This window comes from Pseudogymnoascus verrucosus, assembly GCF_001662655.1.
Source record: "Pseudogymnoascus verrucosus strain UAMH 10579 unplaced genomic scaffold scaffold_27, whole genome shotgun sequence".
Taxonomy (NCBI): domain Eukaryota; kingdom Fungi; phylum Ascomycota; class Leotiomycetes; order Thelebolales; family Thelebolaceae; genus Pseudogymnoascus; species Pseudogymnoascus verrucosus.
The window spans coordinates 1-26,281 of record NW_017263678.1 but is presented as its reverse complement, the minus strand read 5'-3'; the positions used below and the strand labels follow the sequence as shown (position 1 = coordinate 26,281).

General features: G+C 48.3%; 9 protein-coding genes across 9 annotated transcripts; 4 read left to right on the top strand and 5 right to left on the bottom strand.

Moving 5' to 3' along the window:
• Nucleotides 1–368: 368 nt before the first annotated feature.
• Nucleotides 369–2,038, bottom strand: VE01_06010 (uncharacterized protein; the record flags this gene model as incomplete). Its single annotated transcript, XM_018275466.1, has 6 exons — nt 369–544; nt 606–1,399; nt 1,452–1,543; nt 1,615–1,675; nt 1,723–1,802; nt 1,865–2,038. 6 exons carry the CDS (start codon nt 2,036–2,038, stop codon nt 369–371), a joined length of 1,377 nt encoding a protein of 458 aa, XP_018129614.1.
• A 982-nt stretch (nt 2,039–3,020) lies between these two features.
• Nucleotides 3,021–7,629, bottom strand: VE01_06009 (uncharacterized protein). Its single transcript, XM_018275465.2, has 9 exons — nt 6,794–7,629; nt 6,543–6,693; nt 5,950–6,489; nt 5,812–5,894; nt 5,217–5,756; nt 4,962–5,164; nt 4,442–4,914; nt 4,226–4,383; nt 3,021–4,177 (listed from the first exon to the last, which is right to left on the bottom strand). The coding sequence occupies exons 1-9, from the start codon at nt 6,976–6,978 to the stop codon at nt 3,175–3,177; spliced, it is 3,336 nt and encodes a 1,111-aa protein (XP_018129693.1). The 5' UTR covers nt 6,979–7,629; the 3' UTR covers nt 3,021–3,174.
• VE01_06008 (uncharacterized protein) lies at nt 7,034–11,508 on the top strand. The gene is made up of 9 exons (XM_059463755.1): nt 7,034–7,317; nt 7,366–7,718; nt 7,791–8,264; nt 8,321–8,420; nt 8,472–8,730; nt 8,781–9,016; nt 9,075–9,298; nt 9,349–9,975; nt 10,027–11,508. The coding sequence occupies exons 3-9, from the start codon at nt 7,952–7,954 to the stop codon at nt 10,920–10,922; spliced, it is 2,655 nt and encodes an 884-aa protein (XP_059319643.1). The 5' UTR covers nt 7,034–7,317; nt 7,366–7,718; nt 7,791–7,951; the 3' UTR covers nt 10,923–11,508.
• A 292-nt stretch (nt 11,509–11,800) lies between these two features.
• Nucleotides 11,801–15,087, top strand: VE01_06007 (uncharacterized protein). The gene is made up of 2 exons (XM_018275463.2): nt 11,801–12,104; nt 12,175–15,087. Exons 1-2 carry the CDS (start codon nt 12,068–12,070, stop codon nt 14,592–14,594), a joined length of 2,457 nt encoding a protein of 818 aa, XP_018129690.1. The 5' UTR covers nt 11,801–12,067; the 3' UTR covers nt 14,595–15,087.
• A 221-nt stretch (nt 15,088–15,308) lies between these two features.
• VE01_06006 (uncharacterized protein) lies at nt 15,309–16,178 on the bottom strand (the record flags this gene model as incomplete). Its single annotated transcript, XM_018275462.1, has 1 exon — nt 15,309–16,178. One exon carries the CDS (start codon nt 16,176–16,178, stop codon nt 15,309–15,311), a length of 870 nt encoding a protein of 289 aa, XP_018129676.1.
• A 625-nt stretch (nt 16,179–16,803) lies between these two features.
• Nucleotides 16,804–18,891, bottom strand: VE01_06005 (uncharacterized protein; the record flags this gene model as incomplete). Its single annotated transcript, XM_018275461.1, has 1 exon — nt 16,804–18,891. The coding sequence occupies one exon, from the start codon at nt 18,889–18,891 to the stop codon at nt 16,804–16,806; it is 2,088 nt and encodes a 695-aa protein (XP_018129691.1).
• A 963-nt stretch (nt 18,892–19,854) lies between these two features.
• On the top strand, nt 19,855–22,363 carry VE01_06004 (uncharacterized protein). Its single transcript, XM_018275460.2, has 2 exons — nt 19,855–20,590; nt 20,663–22,363. Exons 1-2 carry the CDS (start codon nt 20,543–20,545, stop codon nt 22,241–22,243), a joined length of 1,629 nt encoding a protein of 542 aa, XP_018129692.1. The 5' UTR covers nt 19,855–20,542; the 3' UTR covers nt 22,244–22,363.
• A 231-nt stretch (nt 22,364–22,594) lies between these two features.
• Nucleotides 22,595–24,805, top strand: VE01_06003 (uncharacterized protein). Its single transcript, XM_018275459.2, has 4 exons — nt 22,595–22,806; nt 22,859–22,915; nt 22,968–23,687; nt 23,735–24,805. The coding sequence occupies exons 1-4, from the start codon at nt 22,720–22,722 to the stop codon at nt 24,311–24,313; spliced, it is 1,443 nt and encodes a 480-aa protein (XP_018129688.1). The 5' UTR covers nt 22,595–22,719; the 3' UTR covers nt 24,314–24,805.
• On the bottom strand, nt 24,320–25,590 carry VE01_06002 (uncharacterized protein). Its single transcript, XM_018275458.2, has 2 exons — nt 25,382–25,590; nt 24,320–25,332 (listed from the first exon to the last, which is right to left on the bottom strand). Exons 1-2 carry the CDS (start codon nt 25,545–25,547, stop codon nt 24,500–24,502), a joined length of 999 nt encoding a protein of 332 aa, XP_018129689.2. The 5' UTR covers nt 25,548–25,590; the 3' UTR covers nt 24,320–24,499.
• Nucleotides 25,591–26,281: the final 691 nt, after the last annotated feature.

The window sequence follows — 26,281 nt, the reverse complement described above, 5'->3', positions numbered from 1 at the left end:
TTCGAAAATAAATATTAAATCCAGAACATATCTCCATGTTAACTCCATGCTATCCCCGTGTTAATGATTATCTAATATGACTTTGCAAAAAGTAAAGCAATCTCCGCTTCTTTGTCTTCGTTGGAAGAATTGGAGTGATTGATAATCCTGACCACAACGGATTTCAGGGGCCTTTCTTGGCAAAACCGACGGAGTTGAGCAACGACCGGAAGATGAGAACTTTCATTTATCACATGATAACTACGGCATAAACCTGGTGGTTTTGAGGCTGGTTTTGAGGCTCGTTCTATTTCTAAGTAATGGCCATCGGAATTTTAAACAACGCTATTCTAGGCAAATAAAAAAATCAGAATTGAAAGGAAAAGTGCCTATTTGTGCAATGTAGGAACTGGCCTAATCCAAAACACAGACATATTGACAACGATGCATATGACACCAATTATCCAAATCGATCTATCGTAATGCGTCCCGTTGTATCGGAAAATTATGCTGAATATGATTCCTCCAAAATTTCCAGCGGCTCCAACAGTGCCAGAAACGATACCTGCAGAAATAAAGTTAGTAAACGGACCTAAGTAGGTGTAATTGAGCTGGGAACAACGAACCATTTGCTGCTGGGTACACATGAGGCACAAGGGAGAAATTTGCCCCATTGGCCGCCTCCATGAATACGGCCAAGCCGACGAAGAGGCCAAACATGGTGGCTTCAGTTTTGGGATTCGATACCCCGATCGCGATGAGGTGAGCACCTGCTGCCACGCCGAGGAATATAAGCCAAATCTTCTTTGCCCATACGGATTGAGTCTTCTTGTAGATTAGATCGGATATTATTCCACCCAATGGCCGAAATAGAACATTAAGAAGCCCAAACATGGCTGCCCATTCTCCAGCTTCCGTCTGTCCCAGGTGAGGGAAGTTTCTTTCGTAGAATGACGCGAGTATAGAGTTGACGGCGAGCTCAGTACCAAAGGAGCATGCGTAAACTCCAAAGAGAGCGAATGTCTGAGGGCTAATAACAACGTGCATGATCTCCTTGGTGGTCGGGGGAACAATAAACTCGCTCTTGGCAAGGTCAAGGTATGTTGTGCCGTCGCTCTGAGATTCAATATCTGAAATCGTTTGTGGGTGCTTCTCATCGATGTTGTTGATATCCTTAGCAATGGACACTGAAGACGGCGTATCTATTTCACCTCTGATGCTGCTATCAGATGAACCTCCTGCCATGGGCAAGGCACGGTCGGACCATCTGCCGGTGGGTGTATCGTCACAAGTGAATAGCATCCCTAGAGCAACAACGACAATAATGATAAACGGGACAATGTATGCCACCCTCCATGCCTTGTGGGGAGCAAGTCCACTGTGCTGGACCAGAGAATCGAAGACCGCAGGCATCACGTAGCTGTAACACCGGTATTAATAGATGTGCTTTGTGACAGACTGGACAGACTTACTATGTAATACCCCCTCCTGCATTTCCCCAGCCCGCTGTCAAGGCATTTGCAGAGCCAATGACGTTTTTATCGAAGTATCCAGTTGTCCAAACCTGACATGGCACGAAGCTGGCACCCAGAATGCCATAGCCGTTGGTATGGCGCCGGCCAGTAATATGCCCACAAAAACCAATCGTGGACCGTAGCGATCACATAGTGGCCCAGAGAAAAATCGAACAAGAAGACTAGAGAAGTCAGACCGGAAACCTGTTGAAATTGGGGTGATGCTTACGTTGCTAGCAAAGCAATTATATTAGAGTTGGCAATATCGGTCTGGCTTAGGTGAAGATCCTTTTTAATTGTCACAGCCAACTAAAGGTTATGTATTAGAGATCTGATATATCTTGAGGATTCTACCAAAAAATGTGACTTACCAGAGGCGGGAACGAGTACCACGAGAGAAACGCAACGAAGAATCCTAACCACGAGAAAAAGAACACTCTTCCATATTTATCGAATGGGTTTAATATAGGTATCGATCTTGCTTTTTGGTTGATGGGATTGATTTCTGGCGAGGCTACGAGCAGCCTCAAAAAGTTTGGAGCCATCTGTGATGATTTCAAATTGACAGGATTAAGTTCAAAAACAAAACAGTCGGTCTAAACAGCACTGAGATCAAAGTAGACTGCGGAAAATGTTGATGGTTAAATTAAATGAGAGCTTCTGTATTCGTATTATGAAGCTCATATATACTGGCCATGAAATTCTAACTTACAGTCCGAGGAGATGTCCATTTCGCATCTGAGGATTTGCCAGCCTTTAGATAGCAGCCCATCAGTGTCTCAAAGATCAAACCAGCTTATCACCCAACGATCAAGGCATGTAAACCCAAAACCTACAACTAATTGTGATGGTGGCGTGATACGAATTTAGGTAGAGGCGCTGATTGTGAAAACAAGATAAGCGCGTCTCAGCCCTGTTAGCACTTACCAACGCTGCCTGAACGAAAAGTGATAAAATATTGGGCGATGATTCACCACGAGAATACTCGCTCAATATCGGAACGGGAATGATGTTGCGGGAAGAATTGTCCCGACTGGTTTCTTCATAGTGGCTATCGGTAGAGGACCCGCTTGCTGACACCAAAGATAAGGGGGGTGGAGGCAACACCCCCAACATCGATCCTATCTAACCCACGGGGATAAGAGCCTAGCACATGAAATAACCAAAGATAAGGCTGCACTAGTATGCATGGCTATATAGATCGTATTTTAGCATCTCCGCGGAGATGGTTTTCGTCGATAAAGTTTTCAGGGGAGGGGCTCCCTCTCCTAGCTAAGACGATAGCGGCCGTTTGCTCGTGGGGGGAAGCACTAATCAGAAGCTAACGATTGGAGGCTTTTCTTTAGACTTTGTGCCCCTCACTGTAGTTATATTCCGGATATTCCCTCTGGATTCATACTGATTGGATAGCTGTGGGTTGATATTTCGAGAGCTTCTTGCCTCTCCTACCTCTGTCTCTTTGGTCTAATTAGTCACGTTATATCATATAAACCAATGCAAATAACCACAATAACATGCAGTTATGAATGTTGTTTTATGTATAATTAATGCAGATGTTAATTACCTTGCCTATTTTGCTCAATTGCCTAGTGTGGAAGTCTAGACACATTAATACATATGTGAGGGTATAAAATGTAGTGAGATGAACCAATAACACCAAATATGCGTACAAAGTTGTTAACTACCAATCAATCCCACCAGGTGCCGTAGCACGCTTCCCTATTATTTCAACCTTAATATCAGCAACCTTCTTTCCCCTGAAGCTCTTATAGACTCTGTCAACTTTCTCAAACGGATCCACCGCTTCCTCTCTCCTAACCTTCCACTTCTCCGTCCCAAGCAGCGCATCAAGTTCTTCGACGGGCGGCAATTTCAAATATACCCAGCCATCATCGCGTTCCTCAGCTGCAAAGATGGCAACACTGGTCGTCTCATCGCTCGAGCATCGCCCAGCTTGTTCGCCATTGAGCTCAAAATTTCGTTTACATAACGGGCAAGAAATCCAATATGTTCCAGCGTCAGTGTCGCCGATAAAACCATCCGAGAGTACGAAAGCACGCTTGTGTGGACACATTTGCTGTGTTGCGTAGTAGTTGCCCTTGACTTTGAAGATTGCAAGCTGTGTGTCGCCGCGTTTGACGTTAGCAGACGATACTTGTGGCTTTTCTTCCGAGAACTGATTGCTCTTGAGAATTGGCTGCCAGGAGACATGCGACCATTGGTGGCCCTTGAAATTCTCAGTGACTGAACCTTGGGGCCAGTACGTCGGCCTTTGTTGCCCACGCTCTTCAATGATCTCGACGGTATCCACAGTTTCCGGAGTGTTACTGAATTGCTCAAAGTGTTTGCGTCTTTCTGGATCTTTAATAGTTTCGGCCCATTCACAGAAATAGGAGCCCACCAGCTCTTCCATCTGTCGCTCTAATTCCGCGCATATACCAAGTTTGTCATTGATAACCACCTCGCGGAGGTAATCAATTCCGCCTGGAAGATTCTCTATCCACCGCGCGGTACGTTGTAGTTTATCGGCTGTTCGTATGTAGAATATAAGATAACGGTCGAGAAGAGAAATGACTTCGTCAGGTGGGACGTCCTTTGCTAGTAGCTCTGAGTGCCGCGGCTTTGCGCCGCCATTGCCGCCGACGAAGACGTTGAACCCCTTTTCTGTGGCAATCAACCCAAAACTTGAACACAGTCAGTATCCATCGACAAATAACAATGCAAAAACCTACTCCTTATTCTGTGCTTCCGCACATTCTCTCACGCATCCCGAAACTCCACCCTTGATTTTATGTGGCGACCGAATACTCTTGTAGCGCTGCTCGAGCCGAATTGCCATTCCAACACTGTCACCGACTCCAAACCGACACCATGTAGTTCCTACACAACTCTACAAATTTGTTAGTGAGTTTTCACAACGGTATGGGTAATATTTTCTAGCCACGAACCTTGACTGTTCGGAGAGATTTCGCATAGGCATGGCCGCTTTCCATCCCAGCATTGACAAGTTCGGTCCAAATATCGAGGAGATCTTGCTTCTTGGCACCAAACATGTCGATTCGCTGTCCACCAGTGATTTTGCAGTAAAGGTTGTATTTCTTCGCAACTTGGCCAATGGTTATCAACCTATCGGCCGTAATCTCTCCACCCGCAACGCGAGGCACCACGGAGAATGTTCCGTTCCTTTGTATATTCGCAAGAAACTTGTCGTTGGTGTCTTGAAGGTCACGGACTGGCTTATCCAGAACATGACGGTTGTACATACTCGCAAGAATGGATCCAATGGCTGGCTTGCATAGCTCACATCCTAGCGAATCTGGAACTTTACCTACTGCCTGCATTATGTCCACAAACGTTTTCAACTGCTTGACGGACACGATATTATAGAGGTCGGCCCGGGAGTATGGAATGTGAGAACATACTGCATCTTATTAGCCACATACAACATCAGTGGGTTGCAGAACTCACAATGATTCGAAACTTCTTGGCCCATTTCTTTCATCGTATTGTTGAAGATTGATTGAATGAGAGGCATGCAGCCACCGCACCCAGTCCCCGCCTTTGTGCATGATTTGACATCGGCGATTGTTTTGCAGCTGCCCTCCTTTACTTTATCAACCACGTCGCGTTTGGTAACGTTGTGGCATGAGCAGACCTGAGTGTCATCGTCCCTGTAGTGATATAATTAGCAATGGCGGTGAGGTTGAGTATATGTTTTCATACAAGTCGTCAGCGTTCTCCTCTCCCCCATTCTGGGTGCCGAGAATAAACTGGCTGGGCGGGACCTCGAGCTCTTTCTGACTTTTGACCATCTGGTTCAATTTGACGTAATCATTGGTATCTCCAATCATCATTCCTCCGAGTAGGTATTTTCCATCCATGGTAAAAAGATACTTCTTATACACGGCACTGAATGGATCTTTGTAAGTTAAAGCCTTAACTAAGGGGCCTTTCGTTGGCGGAGTTAAGCTTCTTCTGCCATTTTCCACGGGGTTAGGCTTTGATGTCCGTCTTCCAGGAAGAAACCTTGGTCCATCTCTATCGGCGAAGAAGTCGCCAAAGCTGGCAACGTTTACACCTAAGAGCTTGAGTTTTGTGCTCAAGTCAGGTCGATCGAAGCCTTTCGGCGCCTTTTCTGGATTCGTGAGGTTGAAGGATAGTACGTCTGCCATCTCAATTCCAGGTGCTATAATGCCGAATGTTTGGTTCTCCCAAGATGCGCACTCTCCGATGGCGTAGATATCAGGAATTGATGTTCGTAGGCTAGATTTAAGTTAGCTAGGTGTTTTTGCATAGCACATGTGCAAATTATAATCACCCTGAATCAACAATGAAGCCTCCTCGTTCGGTACATCTTATGCCAGCCTTTTGACCAAGATCATCTCTGGGAGTTACACCGATCTAAATGGCGATTTAGTAACAAGCAGGAAACAATAACAACACTTGAGGAACTTACTGCAAAACATATACATGAACAATCTATAGACTCACCATCCTCGAATGTGATTCCCTGGACATTGTTGCTGCTGTCTGTATTGATGGTCGCCACACGCTTTCGAAGCATAACTTCTAGACCTAGTTGGCGAATGGTGTCCGTCACCAGGGATCCTGCATCAGCGTCCAATTGTCTGGCCAATACCCACTTGTTGCGGTCGATTAGCTTCGCACTTTTGAATGCGTTCAGACTCATCATTGCATGAGCAGCTTCGAGGCCGAGCAAACCACCTCCGATAACAACACCCGTTGAGTCTTTATGCCTCGAGGCAAACTCCATGAGCCTCTCAAGGTCGGAAATTGTTCTGTAAACAAATACCCCATTGGCATTATAGCCAGGAGTATGACTTGGAAGGATTGCATCAGATCCTGTTGCTAGGACTAAGATGTCGTATGAGACCGAATCGCCGGTGGATGTTCTGACCGTTTTTTGGTCGGGGAGGACTTCTTCAACCCTGGTGTTTAGGTGATAATTCAAAGAACCATCCTCGAATGACCCGTACTACAGAAAGTATTAGCTATTGGAAACATTTTCTTGTAGTCTTTTGCACCAACCCATTCTTTGGGGTTCAAATATAATTGTTCGACCTCGCGATGCTCGAAAAATGATGTGAGCCCGACTCGATTATATGCCACGTGGGACTCTTCGCCAATAACGACAATATCATACTGTCGCTTTTTTGCATCTAATTTAATAATTTTTTCACTGCTCGGAATCAGTATTGGATTAACGCAAATAAATTTACTGCGTCTCGAAATGCAAAATCCGTAATTTCGCACAATATGGTCGTAGTGGGACAACATACATGAATGAGAGAGCAACCATGCCCAGCCCAACAATCACGATTTTCTTTCGTGGAGTGCATATTCCAATGTTTCCGTCGCTATGGACGGCGTGTCCAGAAATGTCGAAGCCGTTTCCGTTGTAAATGCTGTTTGGAATGTCCGGAAGGGTCGACGATTCCACCCCTGCTCCGCTCGGTAAATGCATTTTTCCGAACTGTGATATCGAGCGTGCAGCGAGGCGAGCGATGTCAAATCATCCGTATCAAAGTCAACTGCACAATATTCGCAAGCAGAACTTTCTATTATATGGTTTAATTTTCTGCTTTTCTTACTAGAGACGGACATCGTAACTTGTCGGGCATTATTGTGGCAATTGCCCATACTGCTGTTTCTCCGCGGGTCGATGACGGGATAGACTCTCCACGGAACAGAGCAGATATCTATCTGCTTGAAGGCGACACATCTACAGCCGCCGGCTACTTCGATTATTCGGCGTAAAACTTCCTTTGGATATGGTTCCTGCATCTCCGGCGATGGTTTTTTGGTATGGTCTCCCAAATAATCTCTTATCATGAGCTTATCTGGACGTCAGAATTCGAAGAGATAAGGGCTTCAGGGGCCTAGGCCACAACTAATGAGGCCAAAGATAGACACCCGACGCTCCACATTTTCTGTGTTGACCTTATCTGAGTTGAATAAACCCCCACACGTCGCTGAAGATAACTGGCCCATGCGTTTGTTGACTGGTGTTTAAGTTTTAGGCCAATGATTCCCACGTTGCGACGACTTCAGCTTATAGAGCCGGCCAATGTCGGGATGCTGATATGACCCTTGCCGGTTTGACCCTTATCTTTTGTACAACAGGAGATATTGGAGTACTGTAATAGTTGAAGACGAGAAATGTATAATTCCGCGGACATGCCACTGGCTGAACAAGCCATTTACGTGAGTTTTTGCTTTGTATCCAAACTTGCCTGTCGATAGGGGGCTTGCAGACTTTGCTGACCTAACTTACAGCAAATTCCCATGGTCCGCGGGAAGTCTGCGCCGAGCACGGCTCATGTGGAATGCGGAACCGAGTATGACTTGGAGTATGACTTGGAGAATTGCAATGCGTCGTATATATACGTGGACATAATAATAATGGTAGTTGAACCACTATCACAATTTTCCTCAGTATGGCGACCCTCACAGAATCCCTGACTTTTGGGACACCCCTAAATGTGCACTCTCTGAAATCCGCCATTTTCACACAAGAAATAAAGCCCGCAATCATACGTGAAAAGACATCTGCACTCAAACATGAAGATATATCGACAATTGCATTGCGGAACATTCCATTGCCCCCATTATCAAAGCCCCTCAGAGAAATCCTCAGTTTGGATAAGGACACTCCGGACCGCCACGTCCCTCGAGATCCGCGTCTAATAAGGTTGACTGGTGTGCATCCATTCAATGTAGAAGCACCGCTGACAGACCTCTTCAATGATGGTGGGTAAACTTTGAAATGCTGTTTTACGAATGACGCGGTACTGAACAAGCTCCAGGCTTTTTGACAAGCTCGCAACTTTTCTACGTTAGGAATCATGGACCGGTCCCAGAAGTCCTGGATTCTGAAATTCCCACCTGGGAGCTGAGTATTGAAGGGTACTACACCCATGGAGTGCCTTGATTATTGACAGCTGACGGAATGCATAGGTTGGTTGAACATCCGATAACACTAACTTTCCGACAAATCCTGCAACAATTCGATCAGATAACTGCACCTGTCACCCTCGTATGCGCTGGTAATAGGCGCAAGGAGCAGAACCAAGTGCGGAAGTCGAACGGGTTTTCATGGGGAGCGGCTGGAGTGTCGACTGCCCTTTTCACAGGACCTATGATGGCCGATATCATACGGAGGGCAAAACCATTACGCAGGGCTAGATACGTATGCATGGAGGGAGCCGATAAACTGGTATAATAGCTCTTCTAAATCCTGAGTGCGGGCGGCTAATGCTTCTATAGCCCAACGGATATTACGGAACGTCAGTGAAACTGAATTGGGTGATGGACCCAAACAGAGGCATTATGCTTGCTCACAAAATGAACGGCGAGCCGCTACACCCAGATCATGGCCGTCCTTTAAGGGCGGTAATCCCGGGACAAATTGGCGGAAGGAGTGTCAAATGGTTGACCAAATTGATTGTCACCGAAGCTCCAAGTGATAATTGGTACCATATTTATGATAATCGAGTGCTACCGTGAGTCTGGCCCTATCCAAAGTTTGGTTGTTGTAAACTATAATTAACCACTTTATAGAACTATGGTTAGCCCTGAGATGGCATCGAAAGATAAGTCCTGGTGGCAAGACGACCGATACGCTATTTACGATCTAAGCGTTAACTCGGCCACTGCATACCCTCAACACAATGAAGAATTGCCGATTACGACACCCGAAGCGACATATAATGCGCGAGGCTACGCATATGGTGGCGGCGGTCGACGAATAACCAGAGTTGAGATATCATTAGACGGTGGAAAATGTATGACAATCACCCATTTGCGTCTTCTCTAGCTGACCCAAGATCCGCAGCTTGGCGACTGGCAGATATTGATTATCCGGAAGACAAATATCGCGATTTCGAGTCACAATTATACGGCGGTCGAGTGGATATGTACTCTCGAGAGGCTTGCTTCTGCTGGTGCCAGTGGTCTCTCAGTATACCAGTCTCCGATCTTGATGCCAGCGATGCGATACTTGTCCGGGCGATGGACGAAGCAATGAATATACAACCCCGAGATATGTACTGGTCTGTTTTGGGGATGATGAACAACCCATGGTTTAGAGTTACTATCACCAAAAACAACGGGGTCCTGAAATTCGAACACCCGACACAGCCTGCTTTAATGCCCGGAGGATGGATGGAACGTGTGAAGAAAGAAGGTGGGGATTTGACAAACGGGTCTTGGGGACAGAGACCCAACGGAGAAGCGCCAAGAGAGCCAACGATTGTAGAGGAGATCGATATGAGGGCAAAGGGGTTGAACAAAAGCATTAACATCGAGGAACTAAAGCAACATGGCGGTCCTGAGTCGCCATGGTTTGTTGTGAATGGCGAAGTGTACGATGGTACAGGATTCCTAGACGGCCATCCGGGTGGAGCCCAAAGCATAATATCGGCAGCTGCAATGGATGTGTCAGAGGAATTCCTTGCAATCCGTGAGTTGCCTTTCAATGATCATGGTGGTGTGATACTGACCTCCAAAATAGACAGCGAGACCGCAAAAGCGATGATGAGCGAGTACCACGTTGGCACGCTAGATAAGGCCTCATTGGCAATTCTTAACAAAGAACCGGACGAAGAGCTAAGTTCAGGGCCAACTGAGATATTCCTAAGGCCTAAATTTTGGAGGAAAGCGAAGCTTTGCAAGAAAGTAGCAGTATCGAGCGATACACGGATATTTTCTTTTGCATTGGATCATGACGAGCAATCGTTTGGCCTACCAACTGGTCAGCATATCATGCTAAAAGCTGAAGATGATTCACCAGAGAAAACCAGCATTATCAGAGCATATACACCAATATCACAGACGGACAAGAAAGGGATAGTGGATGTACTTGTTAAGATATATTTTAGTACTCCTACTATGGAAGGTGGTAAGATGACAATGGCTCTTGAAAAACTTGCTATTGGGTCGTCTGTGGAGTTTAAAGGACCTATTGGCAAATTCAAGTACCTTGGAAAGGGCAGAGTTTCCATCAACGACAAAGAACGCTCTGTACGGTCATTCAAGATGATATGTGGCGGAAGCGGCATCACGCCGATCTTTCAAGTTTTACGTGCGGTTATTCAAGACCGCGATGATCCAACCACCTGCGTCCTCCTCGATGGAAACAAGAAAGAAGAAGATATCCTCTGCAAGGATGAGCTAGATTCCTTTGCAGCGGCCGACAGCAAGAGGTGTTCAATTATCCACACACTTACAGATGGTTCTAGTTCATGGTCTGGCCAAAGGGGCCGCGTCTCGGCGCAGAATCTGAAAGACTACGCGTCTCCGACTGAGACATGTATGGTGCTGATCTGTGGACCGAAGGCGATGGAGCAATCTGTTCACAAGGTCTTGCTACAACTTGGGTGGGATGAATCGGATATTGTATTTTTCTAGCATGGGAATACAAGTGTCACAGTTGTTTAATAGGCGAATATCCCCGCGGGACAAAATAATGAAATATTTAGTAGGTACACCGAAGTGACGCTTGAATAGCGGCAAGCATCTGTGATATAGCTCCACTTGTTGCCAACGAGAGCTAAATTCTTAGCGGACCCGAAGAGCCACTGGCTTTTGATGAACTGCGGGAGCGATACCCGCCACTACTCCGTGTCTATCCAAGGCCGATATTATATTGCAAGGTATAACAACAGCGCGTCCTGTGGGTTCAGAAGGTCATGATTATGTGGCCAGAAATATACCTTAGAGTTAAAAAGATGTAGAATCGTTAGACCCAAGACAGATTGATAAGTTCGGGATAAACGCGACCTAAAATCAGCGATTAAATAATACGCTAGGCCGTGTGAAGATATATCCACTTAGAGGCCCTTTGGCGGCCCTGTCGGCGGCCCTCCGTACATATTCAGAATGCGGGGAAGGGCGGCGGTGGGTGTGCAGCGAAGGAAGGAGCGCCCATAGTAGCTCGAGAATTTGGAAAAAGAAGCAGGAGCGACCACCACCACGCTAAGCCACGTTTAGTAAGCTGATTTATAGATATTCGTATGACAGTATCAGCTCTACGGATATTATACATTTGCAAAATAAATCTCAGCTTCATCCCTGATCTGATACACATTGCCATTAGAATGTGTGGACTTTTCATTGTTATAACGCGTTGAGGTTTTGAGGTGGCTGGGGTTGGTATACATTTTGGTAGGGCTTAGCGCGCCAAGCCGAGGTACAGTAGCGCAACAAACATCTGGGAAAACCGTTAGGACTCATTTAAATCAGAGTCTGAATGATCTCAGTTAATTGTATATTTTTTCACGGATATTTTACCGTATTTCCACTGAATAGCGCGAGCTGAATCCCATAACCCTTGCATTGTGGTGGGGTTTTGATGTTTCGTCCAACGCGACGTGAGACCTGGGTGGTTGGTTGTCGCGTCGCCAGCCACCTCGGTCGCCCCAGCCCTCCCAGCCTTCCGACGCCGCATCATAATTCGACGTATATACCTCTGACCTGCAGTAGCTGCGGGAAGATGCGCATCTTGCATCAAGCAATAGCAGCTCGCAGCTACTCACCGATCAATTATAGCAATCATGAATTCTCGAAGAGTTGACGTTCGCTCTGTGCAGTGTAAGTTCGCTGAAGGCTACGACTCATGGTAGCACAATGAGAGGACCAAGACTGACAATGACAATGATAGTTAAGGAACTTTTAGTCGAAAGAGCGAATGAAAAATATTCCAAGGATAGATACAGTGCTGAGGATTTACATACGGACGACGAAGATGCCTTCGATATATCAAGCAACCCCAGCGCCGAAACAGTTCTCCTACCTGACGCCCCAATCAATCCTCGGACACAGGACCAGATCAACCAACGCTCTTATTCCGAGGCGCTGGAAGCACTCACCGCAAAATTCCCACGGGCGCCACGGATTACACCGCCAGCAGGCCGTTATGTGACCATGCCTCCTGCTGCACGGATGAGTTCGAATATCGGGACGAGAGTGCTGAGGCCTTCTATGCAGTCGACACAATCACAATTTACCTACTCGGGACCACCAACGCCAACAAACGACGACATGCCGTACCTCCGATATGCAATTGATCAGATTACAAGAGAAGACGACACGAGGAGCTCAACCCTGAGAGGGACAAGCGGGGACAGCAGCTCTTCGTACCCAAGGTTTCCTGAGCGAAGCCTCAAGCAAGACTATGTTAGACCCAAATATGATGACAAGCCCGACTTTTATAGTGGACCTGGTCCCGATATTGGGTCAAAAGAAGACATCAAATCTATGGCCCCCCGACCAACAGCCAAGTACAACCCGAAAGACTCGTTAGCCAGTCTCGCCTTGCCAACATCCGGATCTGAGCTATACCTCGCCGCCGAACCTCCAGTACACACTGCACGGTACCCAGCACTCACGTTTGTGCCAAAAACTCTACGAACCTACAGTCTTGCGGTTTTGGTGTTCCTATGTATCTCCACAATCGTTGGCTTGGGCCTCTGTATCGAATTCGCGGACGGCCTATGGGCCCACTCTGGTTCCTTCGACGCGAGGTACTTCACATTCCGCTTCCTTCCTCAGATCATCGCCGCCTCTCTATTCCTCTGGCTTGAAGGCGTTATGGCAGCCGTTGGACGCATCGTCCCTTACGTTCAGATGACATCCGAGGACCATCAAGCTCGCCAAAAGTCCCTATTTCTACCTTTCCAGCCTACGACCCTCCTCAGGCCACGATTCAGCTACTTCTCTTCCGATCAAGTCCACCTAGGTGTATGCAGCGTGCTCATCTGGCCGGCTGTTCTTACCATCCCCCTTGCCAGTTGCCTTTTCACTGTTACAAACATCAACGGACTCTGGAAATACAGCACCGTGACAAGCATTGCTGGTGTCCTCATCGCCATCTACGTCTTAATCGTGCTCGGCCTTGTTGGGATCATCCTTAATTTCGTCCGCCGTGAGACCGGTCTGCTCTGGGACCCACGATCTCTGGCCGATGTCATCGCGCTGCTCTCCCGAAGCAACTGCATGGATGACTATGAAGGCGCCGAGGACGCCTCGGACCTAGCTGAGCTGCGCGAGAAGCTTGGGCACCGCGCTGATCGTCTGGGGTACTGGCGCACCACAAACCCTACGCAAGATATTTTCTACTGCATCGGCGAGGAGGGCGCACCGCTACGCCGACACGGCATGAGCCGCGGCCGTGCTGAGCCATCAATTAATGACAAGACCCGTTACAGCGGTGACACCGAGGCGCAGATGTTGACCACCCGTGCAACCTACATTCCGTGGTGCCTTAGGCGCTCAGCCTTGTTGCTCTGGCCCGTTGCCTTCGGCGCTCTACTTGTTTCCCTCTTCGTCGTCAGCTTCCTCCCGTCGATAGCCCTCAGCTCTGGATTCCGCCCACAACTTTCCTCCACCCCGAATGAGGCACACTTCATCCCTTTGTCGTTCTTCTACTCCTTCGTCCCATCCACCATCGGTCTCGTCCTTTACGGAGCCCTGAGGCCTATTGCATACTCCATCGCCCGCCTCACACCCTTGTCTGAACTGGCGCGCACCTACGGGACTCGCGCTCTACCATCCCTCCTCGCAGACTACAGCGCGAGTTCCAGTGTTCCATTCGCCGCTCTCTCACTAGCGATTGAGAACGGACATTGGCTTGTCGCTCTTCTGGCTGTTATGCAGCCGTTCATGATCCTGCTACCGATACTCGGTGGTGGGATGTTTGCAGCATACACGACGTTCCCATCGCAGACTCTACTCGTGCTCACAGATATGGCAGCGTTCTATGTCATTCTTGCGCTGCTGATTGGGTATTTCATTGCTCTGCTGGCTGTTGCGGTTGCGCTCGTGCCGTGGGAGGCACAGGAGAAGATGAAGCTTCCAAGCAGTATGAGCTGCCTGGCCGAGGTGGTGAGCGTGATTGGGCAGAGCGGGTTAAGATCTGATGCGGCGTTCCGTGCCGTTCGGGGACGCACCGATTTACGAACAAGGCTGGTGGGAGCGAGAGAGAGAGGAAGGGGAGAAGTGAAGTATTTCTGCGGAGAGTGGAGAGAAGGTGGGAGAGTCGGGTGGGGAGTGGAGAGAATGGGAAGGTCTGAGAGATCTTGAGTTGGAGCTAGTGGGCTGCCATTTATGTGTTACGATATGGAACGAGGAGAAGTTGCAAGATGTTTGATACGATATGAGACGACGATACATCTCGAGATGTGGGTGGTTGCTACTCAGCATGGATTTATGGATAAGAAATCCGAGGCACCACATGGCGTTACGACCGACGGAGTTATTAAATTTACGGCGGCATGATTTACGGAGTTTACGATTTACGACATTAATGAGATACGGAGTTACGAGTTACGGCTCTATGATTTATGATTTTACGATTTATGGCGTTATGGTTAGAAGGGGGATGGAGTTATCGGATATGGCGTTATGATAAAAGGACGCACGGCGTTACGAGGTATGGGGTACTGGAAATATACCTTGCGAGGTAGTGAGTACTGGAGGCGCTGGATATGTTTCTATGAGTAGAAACGAGCATTACTTTAGAGAGCACATACTATATAGGCACAGGCCATATAGATAATGGATTTGAATGACAGAGTTATTTCTCTTTAACCGCCTACTCCTTGATGACAATTTTGCAACACAGTATGTTAGAAATATGCCGTGTTGAAGTTATATCAAAAATGAAGACAGCGCCAACACTTTCTTAACCCCTTCTCCTTGCTCCTATATCCTGGCCCACCCTATTTCTTATTCCCTTGTTATACGTCTCTGCCTGAGAAGACGTGGACGAGGGCGTAAATAATAGTTCCTGTCCATTCATACTACCGATTCATCGGGTGCAATGAGGACTGTGTTGCTACGTAACAACACACTCCCGATTGGGTTGTTGCTTCCGCAGACCACGACCGATCCATGCAACCGCGTAAATGAGGTCATGAATCTAAATATGTCCATCTCGCGCTGCAATGCCTCTACATCACGCGCAATCACGCGTAGCGTATCACTTTCGTCGATAACATCACCACTCAGGTATATTATCTCTCCGTTCTCTAGGCCATGAAGAAGACGCGCATCTTGGGCAAGTGTTACGTGTGCATCGAATCGTCTCTCAACTTCTTCCGCAATCACCTTTTCAAACATCTCTAGGCGTATATTGTCCACGTGTATGCTTACTCGTACGCTTAGTTTGAGACTCTTCCACGACAGTGGCGTTTGGGCATATGTCCGATGTGATATCTGTCGTGGGATGGCTGAATACATTGGGAGTGAGGTCGGACAAGCGTCTGCGCCCTCAGTACCGTGGCGAGAAGACTCGTTGGGCCTCGGGGAGTGAATTCGGGGTGGGGTTAAGACGTAGTCATCGGGCATCGAGTATGGCGTTGAGGGAGCGTCTGAGCTCTCTTCGGATGCATAAACGGACTCTTCTAATACTGGGAGCGCAAGCTGAGAAGGATCTGCACTTTCAGCAGCGGAATAGACCGGCTCTTTGGATACCTGGGATTGGATTTGGTGATTTCTCGTGGCTCGATCACCATTGTAGGTGGGTTCATAGGAGTGGCCGTGACCGTTTTCATAGCCAAGACCATCGATATATGGTGGTTGTGAGGCTGTGGGGAGAGACTGTGATGCTCCCGTAGATAAGTCTTCTCGTCTTGAAGGACCACTAATAGGTCCGGAATAGTCCATGTTGGCTGTTTGGCGTATGGCTTGGGCTGGTCCTATTATGTGTTGCGGAATTATGATATTGACGAAGGAGCAACGGCTAAGACAATATATGGAAGGAGCAACGGCTAGGGTGATATATGGAAGGCGCGACCGTTAAAACGATATATGGAAGGAGCGAAAGGATGACACGGGGAAGGAACCCACGCATGATATCTGGAAGGAGCGAACTGGTTACATAGTGTAGTGAAATGAGAAGTGGTCCCACCCACTACAAAACAATAGTGTGTTCTTTAAAGTTTACGTGGCCTTGAACTAACAGATAGGCTAATAGAAAGATTGAATGACATGGGGATAAGCTTATTATTTGACTGGGGAATGGTTTTATATCATGGGGTGTTCCTAGACCTAGTGGCTATTTTGGCCCATGGCTATGACAGGCGATGGTAGTTCACTAGCTAGCCTTAGTTTCCATATATCACAGCACGCATATCACACTATCACACCAAGTCCGAATAAAATGAAAACACTGCATATCTCTCACACTACTGCAATAATAGGAAGTATATAAACATATGACCCAGGTGACAGCATTGAAACAACCAACGTACATTTCCCATGACATATCACACAAGCCGTCAAGTTCCAGTTATGCCAGATGAGTGGTATTGAACAAGCGGTTACCCGTATCGGCCTCGCCACTGCCTGTAAACTGGTTTTTAGACAGGCGGAGAGCGACAAGACTGATATTCCCATGGATGGCTAGATTCGCCGCAGTTTCTCCAGAGATGAACTTGTCTTGAACAACATTGGCAGCGACAACGATGCGGACAGTGGCATGTAACTTGCGGACATGCTCTATGAATTCCAGAATCGATTTTCCGGTGTTGATGACCGAGTCGACGAGGATGATGCTATCTTGCTGCTCTACGTGATGGAGTTTGAGGTCCTCAGGCTGGCTCGCATGCACCAACATTGCGAGAGGAAAAGCTTCGTTGATACCCTCTGCCATAGGTCCTCCTCCGCGCATCAAAGGCACAATTGTCGTCCTTGTCTCGCCTCTCAGGCAATGACCCTCCGTGTGTCCGCCCTGAACGTGCGGGATCTGGTAGCTCTCGAGCCCAATAACCTTGCCAATGTACTCGACAGCTAAATACCACCCAATACGGCGATGAGCTTCCTTGAGAGCCGGGCCGGCAACAGTTGCATCACGAGTCTGAGTTGTGAGCAGGGCGGTTGCGCTGTTATTGGTTCCGTGGATGAGCCGAAACTCGGAATCGCACAGAATTGCCTCTATATCAGCCTGTGAGAGCTGTAGAAGCGGGAGCTTGACCGAATCCAACCGAGGGGTTGCTGTACTTGGCAGCACGACCTGGGTGGCGACCAAACCTTGGGTTTTAATAGCATCCGTCAAGGCAGCTTCCATTGATTTGCTCCTAGAGTCCTCATCGCCAACAACGACTATAGCCCTGTCTGCCTGGATTAACATTGGCAAATCCAGCGGACTGTCTCCAAATGCGCAGACTTCTACCTGGTATGCGTCTCGGATGTGAGCAACCAAGTCTGCTTTAAGCTCAGCAGTCACCACGAATCCATCCGAAATGCGTCCACCGCCAATAACTGCCACGTAGTCGCCCAGACCTTCTCTCTCAAGAACTTTCTCCCAGACACGTTGTAGCCCGCAAGTTACGACCACAGCGCCGACATGATCAAGCTCTGCCGCTTGATGCAACAAAGATACCAACTCTGGATACATAGTCACCTCCGAGGCTACCTCGTTACATACGCTATCGAACACTTCGTCATTGGTGGCTTCTTCGTAGAGCAAGGTGGCCTGCCGAAAGGAGTGGTACGAGTAGCCACCAGGACCGCCGAACAACTTTTTCAATGGGTTTTTTGCCCCTGTCGATGCCCCGTGGTTAGAGACTTTTTCCCAGAACATATCGGCAACATCCTGCGGAGCCAGTGTCTTGTCCGCATCCATTACCAACATTTTCTTGACTCGACCATCGCGAGTGGCGTCACTGTCCATAGCCTCTCCTAGCCTGGCAATCGCGTTCCTCTGGTTAACATGCTCATTGTGATGGCCGAGATCGGTGACCAAACTCATGAGTCTGACTGCAAACATTTCTTCGGACTCCATGTCGTTTCCTCGAGATGATGCACAGAAATGAATACCATGGACGCGACAAAGTGTGCGCAGCATGTTTTCTTCCTGTTTCTGCCACTTCTCCAGGTGTTCAAGTGGCACGATATCACGGTCTCTCACCCAGTCTCTCAAGCGGTGTTGTTGAATAACCTCGGGGTCAGTTCTCAAGTACAGTATATGCGAATATATCTCAAGATCTTTCGGTGTAATCACAATGATCTCGGAATCGTCCTTTCCGCCCCAGAACGTGGCATGCCCCGCCACTACCCCATTAGTTCTGCCGATTGTGCATTCATCTTTGATGGAACAAATGGCTTTTTCGCGCAACTTCACTTTCTGCTCCTCTGGCAACTCCTTGAATGCGAGAAGGCCACCGGGAATGAGAGAGTCGATCACTAAAGTGCCCTCGAAGAATTGAAACGGGTGGGTTACTTCTGACTGAGAGAGCACCTCTAGCTTGGAAAGATAATGAGATTTACCAGCGCCAGGTATACCATACAGCCCAATGATATTTGGGGTGAAACCCTCCCGCGTGCAAATGGATCCATCAGAAGATCCTTCTATCTTGCTATTCGTGATATCAGTCATGATGTTGGAAAAGTGCTTGATACAGAGTGGATCTAACTTTGGTATTGTGGGAACGATGTGAAAGAAAGGTTGGCTGAGAAAGACCTGAATAAGGATTTAATCTTTCCTTTTATATATAGTTTTAAAGGCATGTATAATAGCGACCAGGAAAAAAGGCGGCTTGCTTTGAGCCATTTTACGTTTGTTGAAACGGGGCAGTCTTGAATAGAAACATTTCCACACTGGACGAGGATAAAGGGTTCCTCTTTGATGACGTGAAAAGCAAATCCAACTTAGAAAAGATTGCTCAAAGAAAACCCTACCTAGCAATCTCATCGCTGGGAGAACAGTACTAACAATCTCCTCCTTCCGATTTTTAGCTCACGTTTGGCACAAACACAATTACCAGAAACTTCGAGGCTACATACAAACCGGTGGTGTATATTCGACCTTCAGTTTGCTACATTATTGCTTACTAAGCATATCTTGAAGTAAATATCAAAAGACGGTAGACATAGCGATTGTCAGCATCAGTGATGGCGACGATGACGGTGATTGCAGTGTGCGGTGATCAGAAGCTCGGAGTTCTGTCCAAAAAGCATCTGACGCCGGGCAAACAATATTGGCATCTCCGCTGCCCCGTTCACCTTACGGACGTAAAATCGGGAAGGTGCGATCCTCCACAGGTAGCTTCTTTACAGCCTTTCATAGCCGGCTCGGCCATAATAATGGAGGGTATTTATGGCTGCGCATATAGTTTCGGTGGCTTAGCTATCACTCATTGGTATTATTTTCCCGCGACTGACAACCCACGGATGTCTGAGACAGCGATGTCGTGGAAATAAGAGTGATAAAAGGTAATGTTTGTCAGCTTCGTCGTACCCACAGCCACAGGCTGCCAATACCCATAACCGAAGTTGGTCCGCGACTGGGGAGATTTTGAGCGGGTCAACGTCAGCCCGACATCTGTCTGTAACCCCATCCCTTTGAAATCCACATTCCATCACTCGCTATTCCCGTAGTACAATCATACATGGATACAGTGATATACTAATTGTCGGATCCGACGATTGGTACTATACATACGAGGCTTGATCGAGCGATGCGGTCCCACGAAGCCCACCCATGTCGCCCAAGTGCTTCTCTCGCCTATGCGACACTGTCATTGGAAATCGAGCGATACTGAGACAGTGCGACACGAGGGTCGTCGGTAGCTGGCATTTGAAGCACAAATGCCTTTTTAATATCTGTGGAAAATACTCTACGCTGACCCACAAGCCACACTACACTTATTTTACGGAATAAATGGAGCCACTACAATAAAGTTACGTGGTATGCTCCGCATGATGGGGCTAGAGAATGCGTACGGACGTAAGGCCATGAGCCGCGTCGCCTCTTCATGACCCTGAACCCCCCCATCATCCCCGCCGTGTCATGTCTCTACTGCAACTCCGCCAAAGTTTACTACTTTGAGCTATATCAGACATTTATATCTGTTGTTGTGTCCTCGTCATACACCTTCTACTCGGGGTAACCTTCTTCCAAATATACGCGTCCTCCTTGCTTTCACGCGTTGATTGCTGTATATAAATCTTTCACTTTTGCCATATTCCTTGTTCTCACTATTCTCAACCGCAGTTGCATATCCACAAACTAATCAACAACCGCAATTATGGTTGCATCTTCTGAGCACTTCCAAGGGTGGCCAAATGAAGCTGCTGTAAGTTCTATTCTTTTATATCAGAGGATGTAACACCCATCTGATTAAGACTCCCCATCTAATATATACCAGTTCCAAGCGGATGGGTACCAACATACGCCAGTTAAACTGTCGGTGAAAGGCCTTATTCCTTCCTACGCTGCCGGTACTCTATACCGAACCGGTCCGTCTCAGTATATTGTCAAAGATACCCCAAAGGGTGATTTTAAAATCGACCACTGGTTCGATGGTTTTTCCTCGATACATCGGTTTGAACTTACCCTTTCAGCTGATGGCTCGGTGGAGGTTACTTACAACTCACGCCAAAATGTAGACGCCTTGGTCGAGAAGATTCGCTCCACTGGGAATTATGACCAATTAACCTTCGGCCAGAAGCGGGACCCATGCGATGGCCTCTTCAAAAAGATGAAGACCGTATTCACGGCAGTATCAAGGGGCCCGACTCCTGAAGAGAATAATATTGGAGTCACTATTGCTCCAGATGTTCCCGGGATCAACGGAAATTCAAGTGACGGAAAGTCGAGATTCAAGACTCTCACCGCGTTTACTGACAATGCTTCGTACAAGCAATTTGACCCTGAGACACTTGAGCCCCTTGGAGTCGCCGACCAAAGCTCTCTTCATCCTGCCCTTGCCGGACCACTCAGCGCGGCCCATGCAAATTACGACCCTGTCAATGGAGATGTTCTTAACCATAACCTAACCTTTGGGCGGAACTCTATCTATCGCGTCTTCAAAACTTCTAGAGCTACAGGGAAGACCGAAATTCTTGCCACCATCAGCGGACCCGACATTAAGCCTGCTTACATCCACTCTTCCTTCCTCACTGAGAATTTCATGGTCCTCGGCATCTGGTCCTCGCATATCGCCAGCAATGGCCTCGGTATCCTATGGCAACGCAATATCGTGGACTCCATCTCGCGCTTCGATCCAGCGCGTAAATCTATCTGGCTCGTCGTGGATCGCAAGCACGGCCGTGGCCTAGTTGCAAAGTTCACAAGCCCAGCATGCTTCATGTTCCACTCGTCCAACGCGTGGGAGGAGACTGCCGCAGACGGGACGACAAGTATCGTGTGCGACCATGTCGAGTACGAGAACCTGGATATCATCCATCGCTTTTACTTTGAGAACTTCCTCTCCACCAGCTCCAAGGCTGGCGAGTTCATCAAGACTCATCGCGAGACTGTTAAACCTCATTTCGCGCGCTACCGTCTCGCCGGCATCCCTACCACGGAGAAACCTGCGCGCATCACAACATCAACCGCGGAACGTATCCTCACCATTGACGGGCCGCTACTGGGGGAATTTCCGACGATAAACCCAGACTATGCGACCCGCCCGAATCGCTTCCTGTACACCATTGTCGACAGCGGAAAGTCGTCGTACTTCGATTCCATAGCCAAGACAGACCTCGAGACGAAGAAGTCCGTGTTTTGGACTCAGGACCACCATACACCCGGCGAGGCCATCTTTGTGCCGAACCCGGAGGGGAAGAGCGAGGACGATGGCGTGCTGCTTGTGGTTAACTATGACGGGAATACGGGAAAGAGCTATCTGCTGTGCTTGGATGCGAAGGACTTGTCGGAGATGGGCCGCGCGGATGTGGATGGAGTTGTGCCAGCGGGATTCCATGGGAGGCATACGAAGCTTTAAGCCACGAATAGCAGTGTTATAATATTGATTCTCAGAGGAGTTTGGCGCAGCCATACCGTTTTGCTTTCAGGATGAGAGTTATATAGGTGACTGTAATGGTAACACTATTTTATACCACAGATTGCTCTTTTGTTACTTTATAATGAATTCAATATGCATCTATGAATTAAATGTACCTCTAAAATGTAAAAGAGGTTCTATATTGGTCAAACTTTCCACACTTATGATATGCTTCCATGATGATTAGTAATCAAAGTGTATTAGCACGTGACCTAATTACTATTGTCGCGAATGGTCTGTGCTGACAAGCTCTCGCCGCGTTCAATATTCCAGGTTGCGCTCTGAGTACGTACCATCAACAAGAGCTTCCCCAAACCTCACACATTGCGATATACCAACCTATCTATCCCTCTTATTCCAATACCTCACCCCAATCGTACCTGTGACACCTCAGATTACTCTCCTCACCCGCAAAGATGTCCGGGGAAGCTGTTATGAGGCCCGATAAGGACCACTCGGCCGACGTCGACAAACAGCTTCCAGAGGCAGAAGAGCTGGCCAAGGTATGCCGCCAGTATCTGCAATAGCCTGATTGTATCTAACTTTGCGCTATAGACGAACATACAGGCAGCTATTGAAAAGCTGACGGCGCTGGAGAAGCAAACGAGACAGGTAGACAGCCTTGCCTTTACGTTTGCAGTAACATTCGCTGACAAACATATAGTCGTCAGATCTTGCTTCCACCTCGCGAGTTATTGTCAAGATAGTCACACTAAGCAAAGATTCGGGGGACTGGAACCTGGTGAACGAGCAGGTCTCTCTGCTGTCGAAGAAGCATGGACAACTCAAGCAGGCGATTACAAAGATGGTGCAGGTCGTGATGAGCTTCCTGGACGAGACGCCAGATCTCGAGACGAAATTATCGGTTATCGAGACACTACGAACGGTGACGGAGGGGAAGATTTTTGTCGAGGTGGAGCGGGCTCGTGTCACAAAGGTTCTCTCGGATATCAAGAAGGAGCAGGGCGACCTCAAGTCTGCGGCGGACATCCTGTGCGAGTTGCAGGTCGAGACATTCGGGTCAATGGAGCGTAGGGAGAAGACGGAATTTATCCTCGAACAGGTCGCATTATGCATAGAGAATGACGACTGGACACAGGCTGGTATTCTCAGCAGGAAGATCAGCACGAAATACCTTGCACGACAGATCCCGAAGTCACCAGAGCAGTTGGAGAAGGAGGCCAAGGAGCGCGAGAAGAGGAGAAACAGGGGCGAGGATGTGCCGGAAGTTAAGGAGGATGATGTCACAGACCTGAAGTTGAGGTATTACGAGCAACAGATTATCTTGGCCAAGCACGACAAGAAGTATCTCGATGCTTGCAAGGACTACAGACAGGTCCTTGATACCCAGGCAGTAGAGGATGACCCAGAGAAGTTACATGCAGTAAGTCTCACGAACTCGCTGGGCGGAGTATTACTAACTTGTCCCAGACCCTCCAGCGCGTTATCTACTACGTGATCCTCGCTCCATACGACAACGAGCAATCCGATCTCCTCCACCGCATCCATGCTGACACACGCAACACCCAAATCCCCGTCGAGGCCGAGCTCCTCAAGCTCTTCACCATCCACGAGCTGATGCGCTGGCCCGAAGTAGAGAAGCACTTCGGACCGCACCTGTGCGCTACGGACGTCTTTGATCAAAATTCGGCGGACGCGAAGTACCGCTGGAACGAACTGCGCAAACGCGTTATTGAGCACAACGTCCGCGTTGTTGCGAAGTATTACACGCGTATCCAGATGGGCCGACTTACCCAGTTGCTGGACCTAACAGAGGAGGAGACGGAGCAGTACATCAGCGAGCTTGTGACTGCCAAGACGGTGTTTGCCAAGATTGACAGACCAGCACGACTAGTCAGCTTTGAGAAGAAGAGGGATGCGGATGATGTGTTGAACGAGTGGAGTGGGAACATGAAGAGCTTGCTTGGGCTGCTGGAGAGGATCGACCACTTGATCACGAAGGAGGAGATGATGGCCAGGATTGCACCGAAAGGCGAGAAGTCAACTTAGACGGGTATCGGGATGATAAATTGGGAGGCGTGATATGGTGTACTATATAATAGCCTAGACCAAACGGTTCTTACAAAGCCAGGAATCTATCTTTGGTATATGTCAGCGTGAACATCTAATATCTATGCCGTCTTCGATGTATCCCATATTTCTCACCAACGGTTTTATCTTCCAGTGGTTCCCCTCTCAAAATGGGACATCCATATCTTCGACGTTCGCATCCTCCTCCTCCTTTGAAACTCCGCCGCCCTCAATAGCTTGTCTAATAAACCCTACCAAAGCAGCTACCCACTCCTTCCCAATTGGCACAAAGTGACCTCCTGGGTGCACAACCACATCTCCTCCAACCCTATCCACTAAACCTCTCGACCTACTCTCCTCGACAACCGTGTCCAGGCCTCCAATAAAATGCAGCGTCTTCGTTATCCCCTCGCACGCCTCATAAAGTCCCTTATAATCGTCATGCGGCGCAAAGAACCCAGAATACACAACCCCAAACTTCAGTGGCGCGCACTCCAGATCCTCAAACGAGGCGGGGAACTTCCACCCCCCTGCCTTCGCCATCTTTTCTTTCCTTCCCGGCTCCAACAGCGCCGCTACCATAGCCGCAGCAGCTCCACCCTGTGAGAATCCCATCACCGCGTCCACGCCACCAACTTCGCAGATCGTCTCGGCGATCCGGTCCACACCCTCATCGAGGCCCGTATATATCCCAGTGCGGTCATCGCGGCGCCACCACGCCCACGCATCCACATCGTCCTCATCATCCGCCGCCGCGCCAGCCGCAATCGGCCCGCCCTGGGATGTGGTAGTCGCGCTCACGTATCCCGGGATCTGGGACGGGCGCAGGCGGTGCGGGGCGGTGGGGTAGATGAGGCGGATGCCGCCCGGGTACGCAGCGAGGGAGCCTGGAGGGGCGCGGGCGTTGGGGGTGCTAGGGATGGCGGGGAAGGCTTTATCGAGGGCCTTTTCCAGGGCGCGGGTTTTGGCATGGAAGGAGGCGCCGGATTGGGTGTACCCTGTTATGTGTCAGAAGGTCGCGGAGAGGTTGGGGGGGGTAGTAGGTACCGTGGAGCATAAGGATTTTGAGAGCTCGTCTTTCCGGGAGCGCCGGGGAGGGGGCGGTGGGCGTCGGCATTGTGGTGTTTATTGGCTCTTGCGATGTGGACAAGGGACCATGCCGTATGTGATTCTGGAGCTGGAGGGAGCGGGCGACGAGACGACTGGGTTGCATTGTTCCAGCTTATGTTGTCGCGGGGTGAGGTTGAGGATGGGGGAGATCCTTGTCGTATGGTGGGGTGCCTCGGACATGGGTATGGGGTTATTAGCGCGAGGCTGCCGACGGGGACAACTGTTGATCAATCCCGTTCATCTTCATCTACAAAAATATTGCCAAGATATACAAACACTCACCAGCAGGGGGTTCTTACTGATGCGAACGCCTTATTACGAGCTACTAGGATGTCCACAATGAGATGTAAATACGGCCATTGATGACTAAATGGCTTGGGATAATGCCCGAGTTATTCTTTGTCTCTCCAAATTATTTATTATTTTTTGACAGGAAATAAAATATTCAAAGTGTTCAAAGAATGTATATTTCGGGAAATATATTTCTAGAAATTATAATTTGTATTTCTTTACCAGTTGCACATTTTAAAGTTTAATCAAGTAAGATTCAAGCATTGTGTTTCTAGTCTAGGTTGCAGTGTGCAGCGAATCGTGACTCGGCATGATTCGCCCCGAATCAGACTCGAATCATGATCTGATTCGGGCTATTTCTTAATGATTCGAATCATGATTCGGCCAGTATTTGAATGATTCGAATACTTGCCAAGACATATAATATGTCCAAGCGTCTAGCTGTGAAGGCTTGTCGCCGTCCTTAATATATAGCTTTTTAGATTAACATTTAATACAATTAATACAATCATTGTTATTATGAGTGATTCCGAGCTGTATGATGTT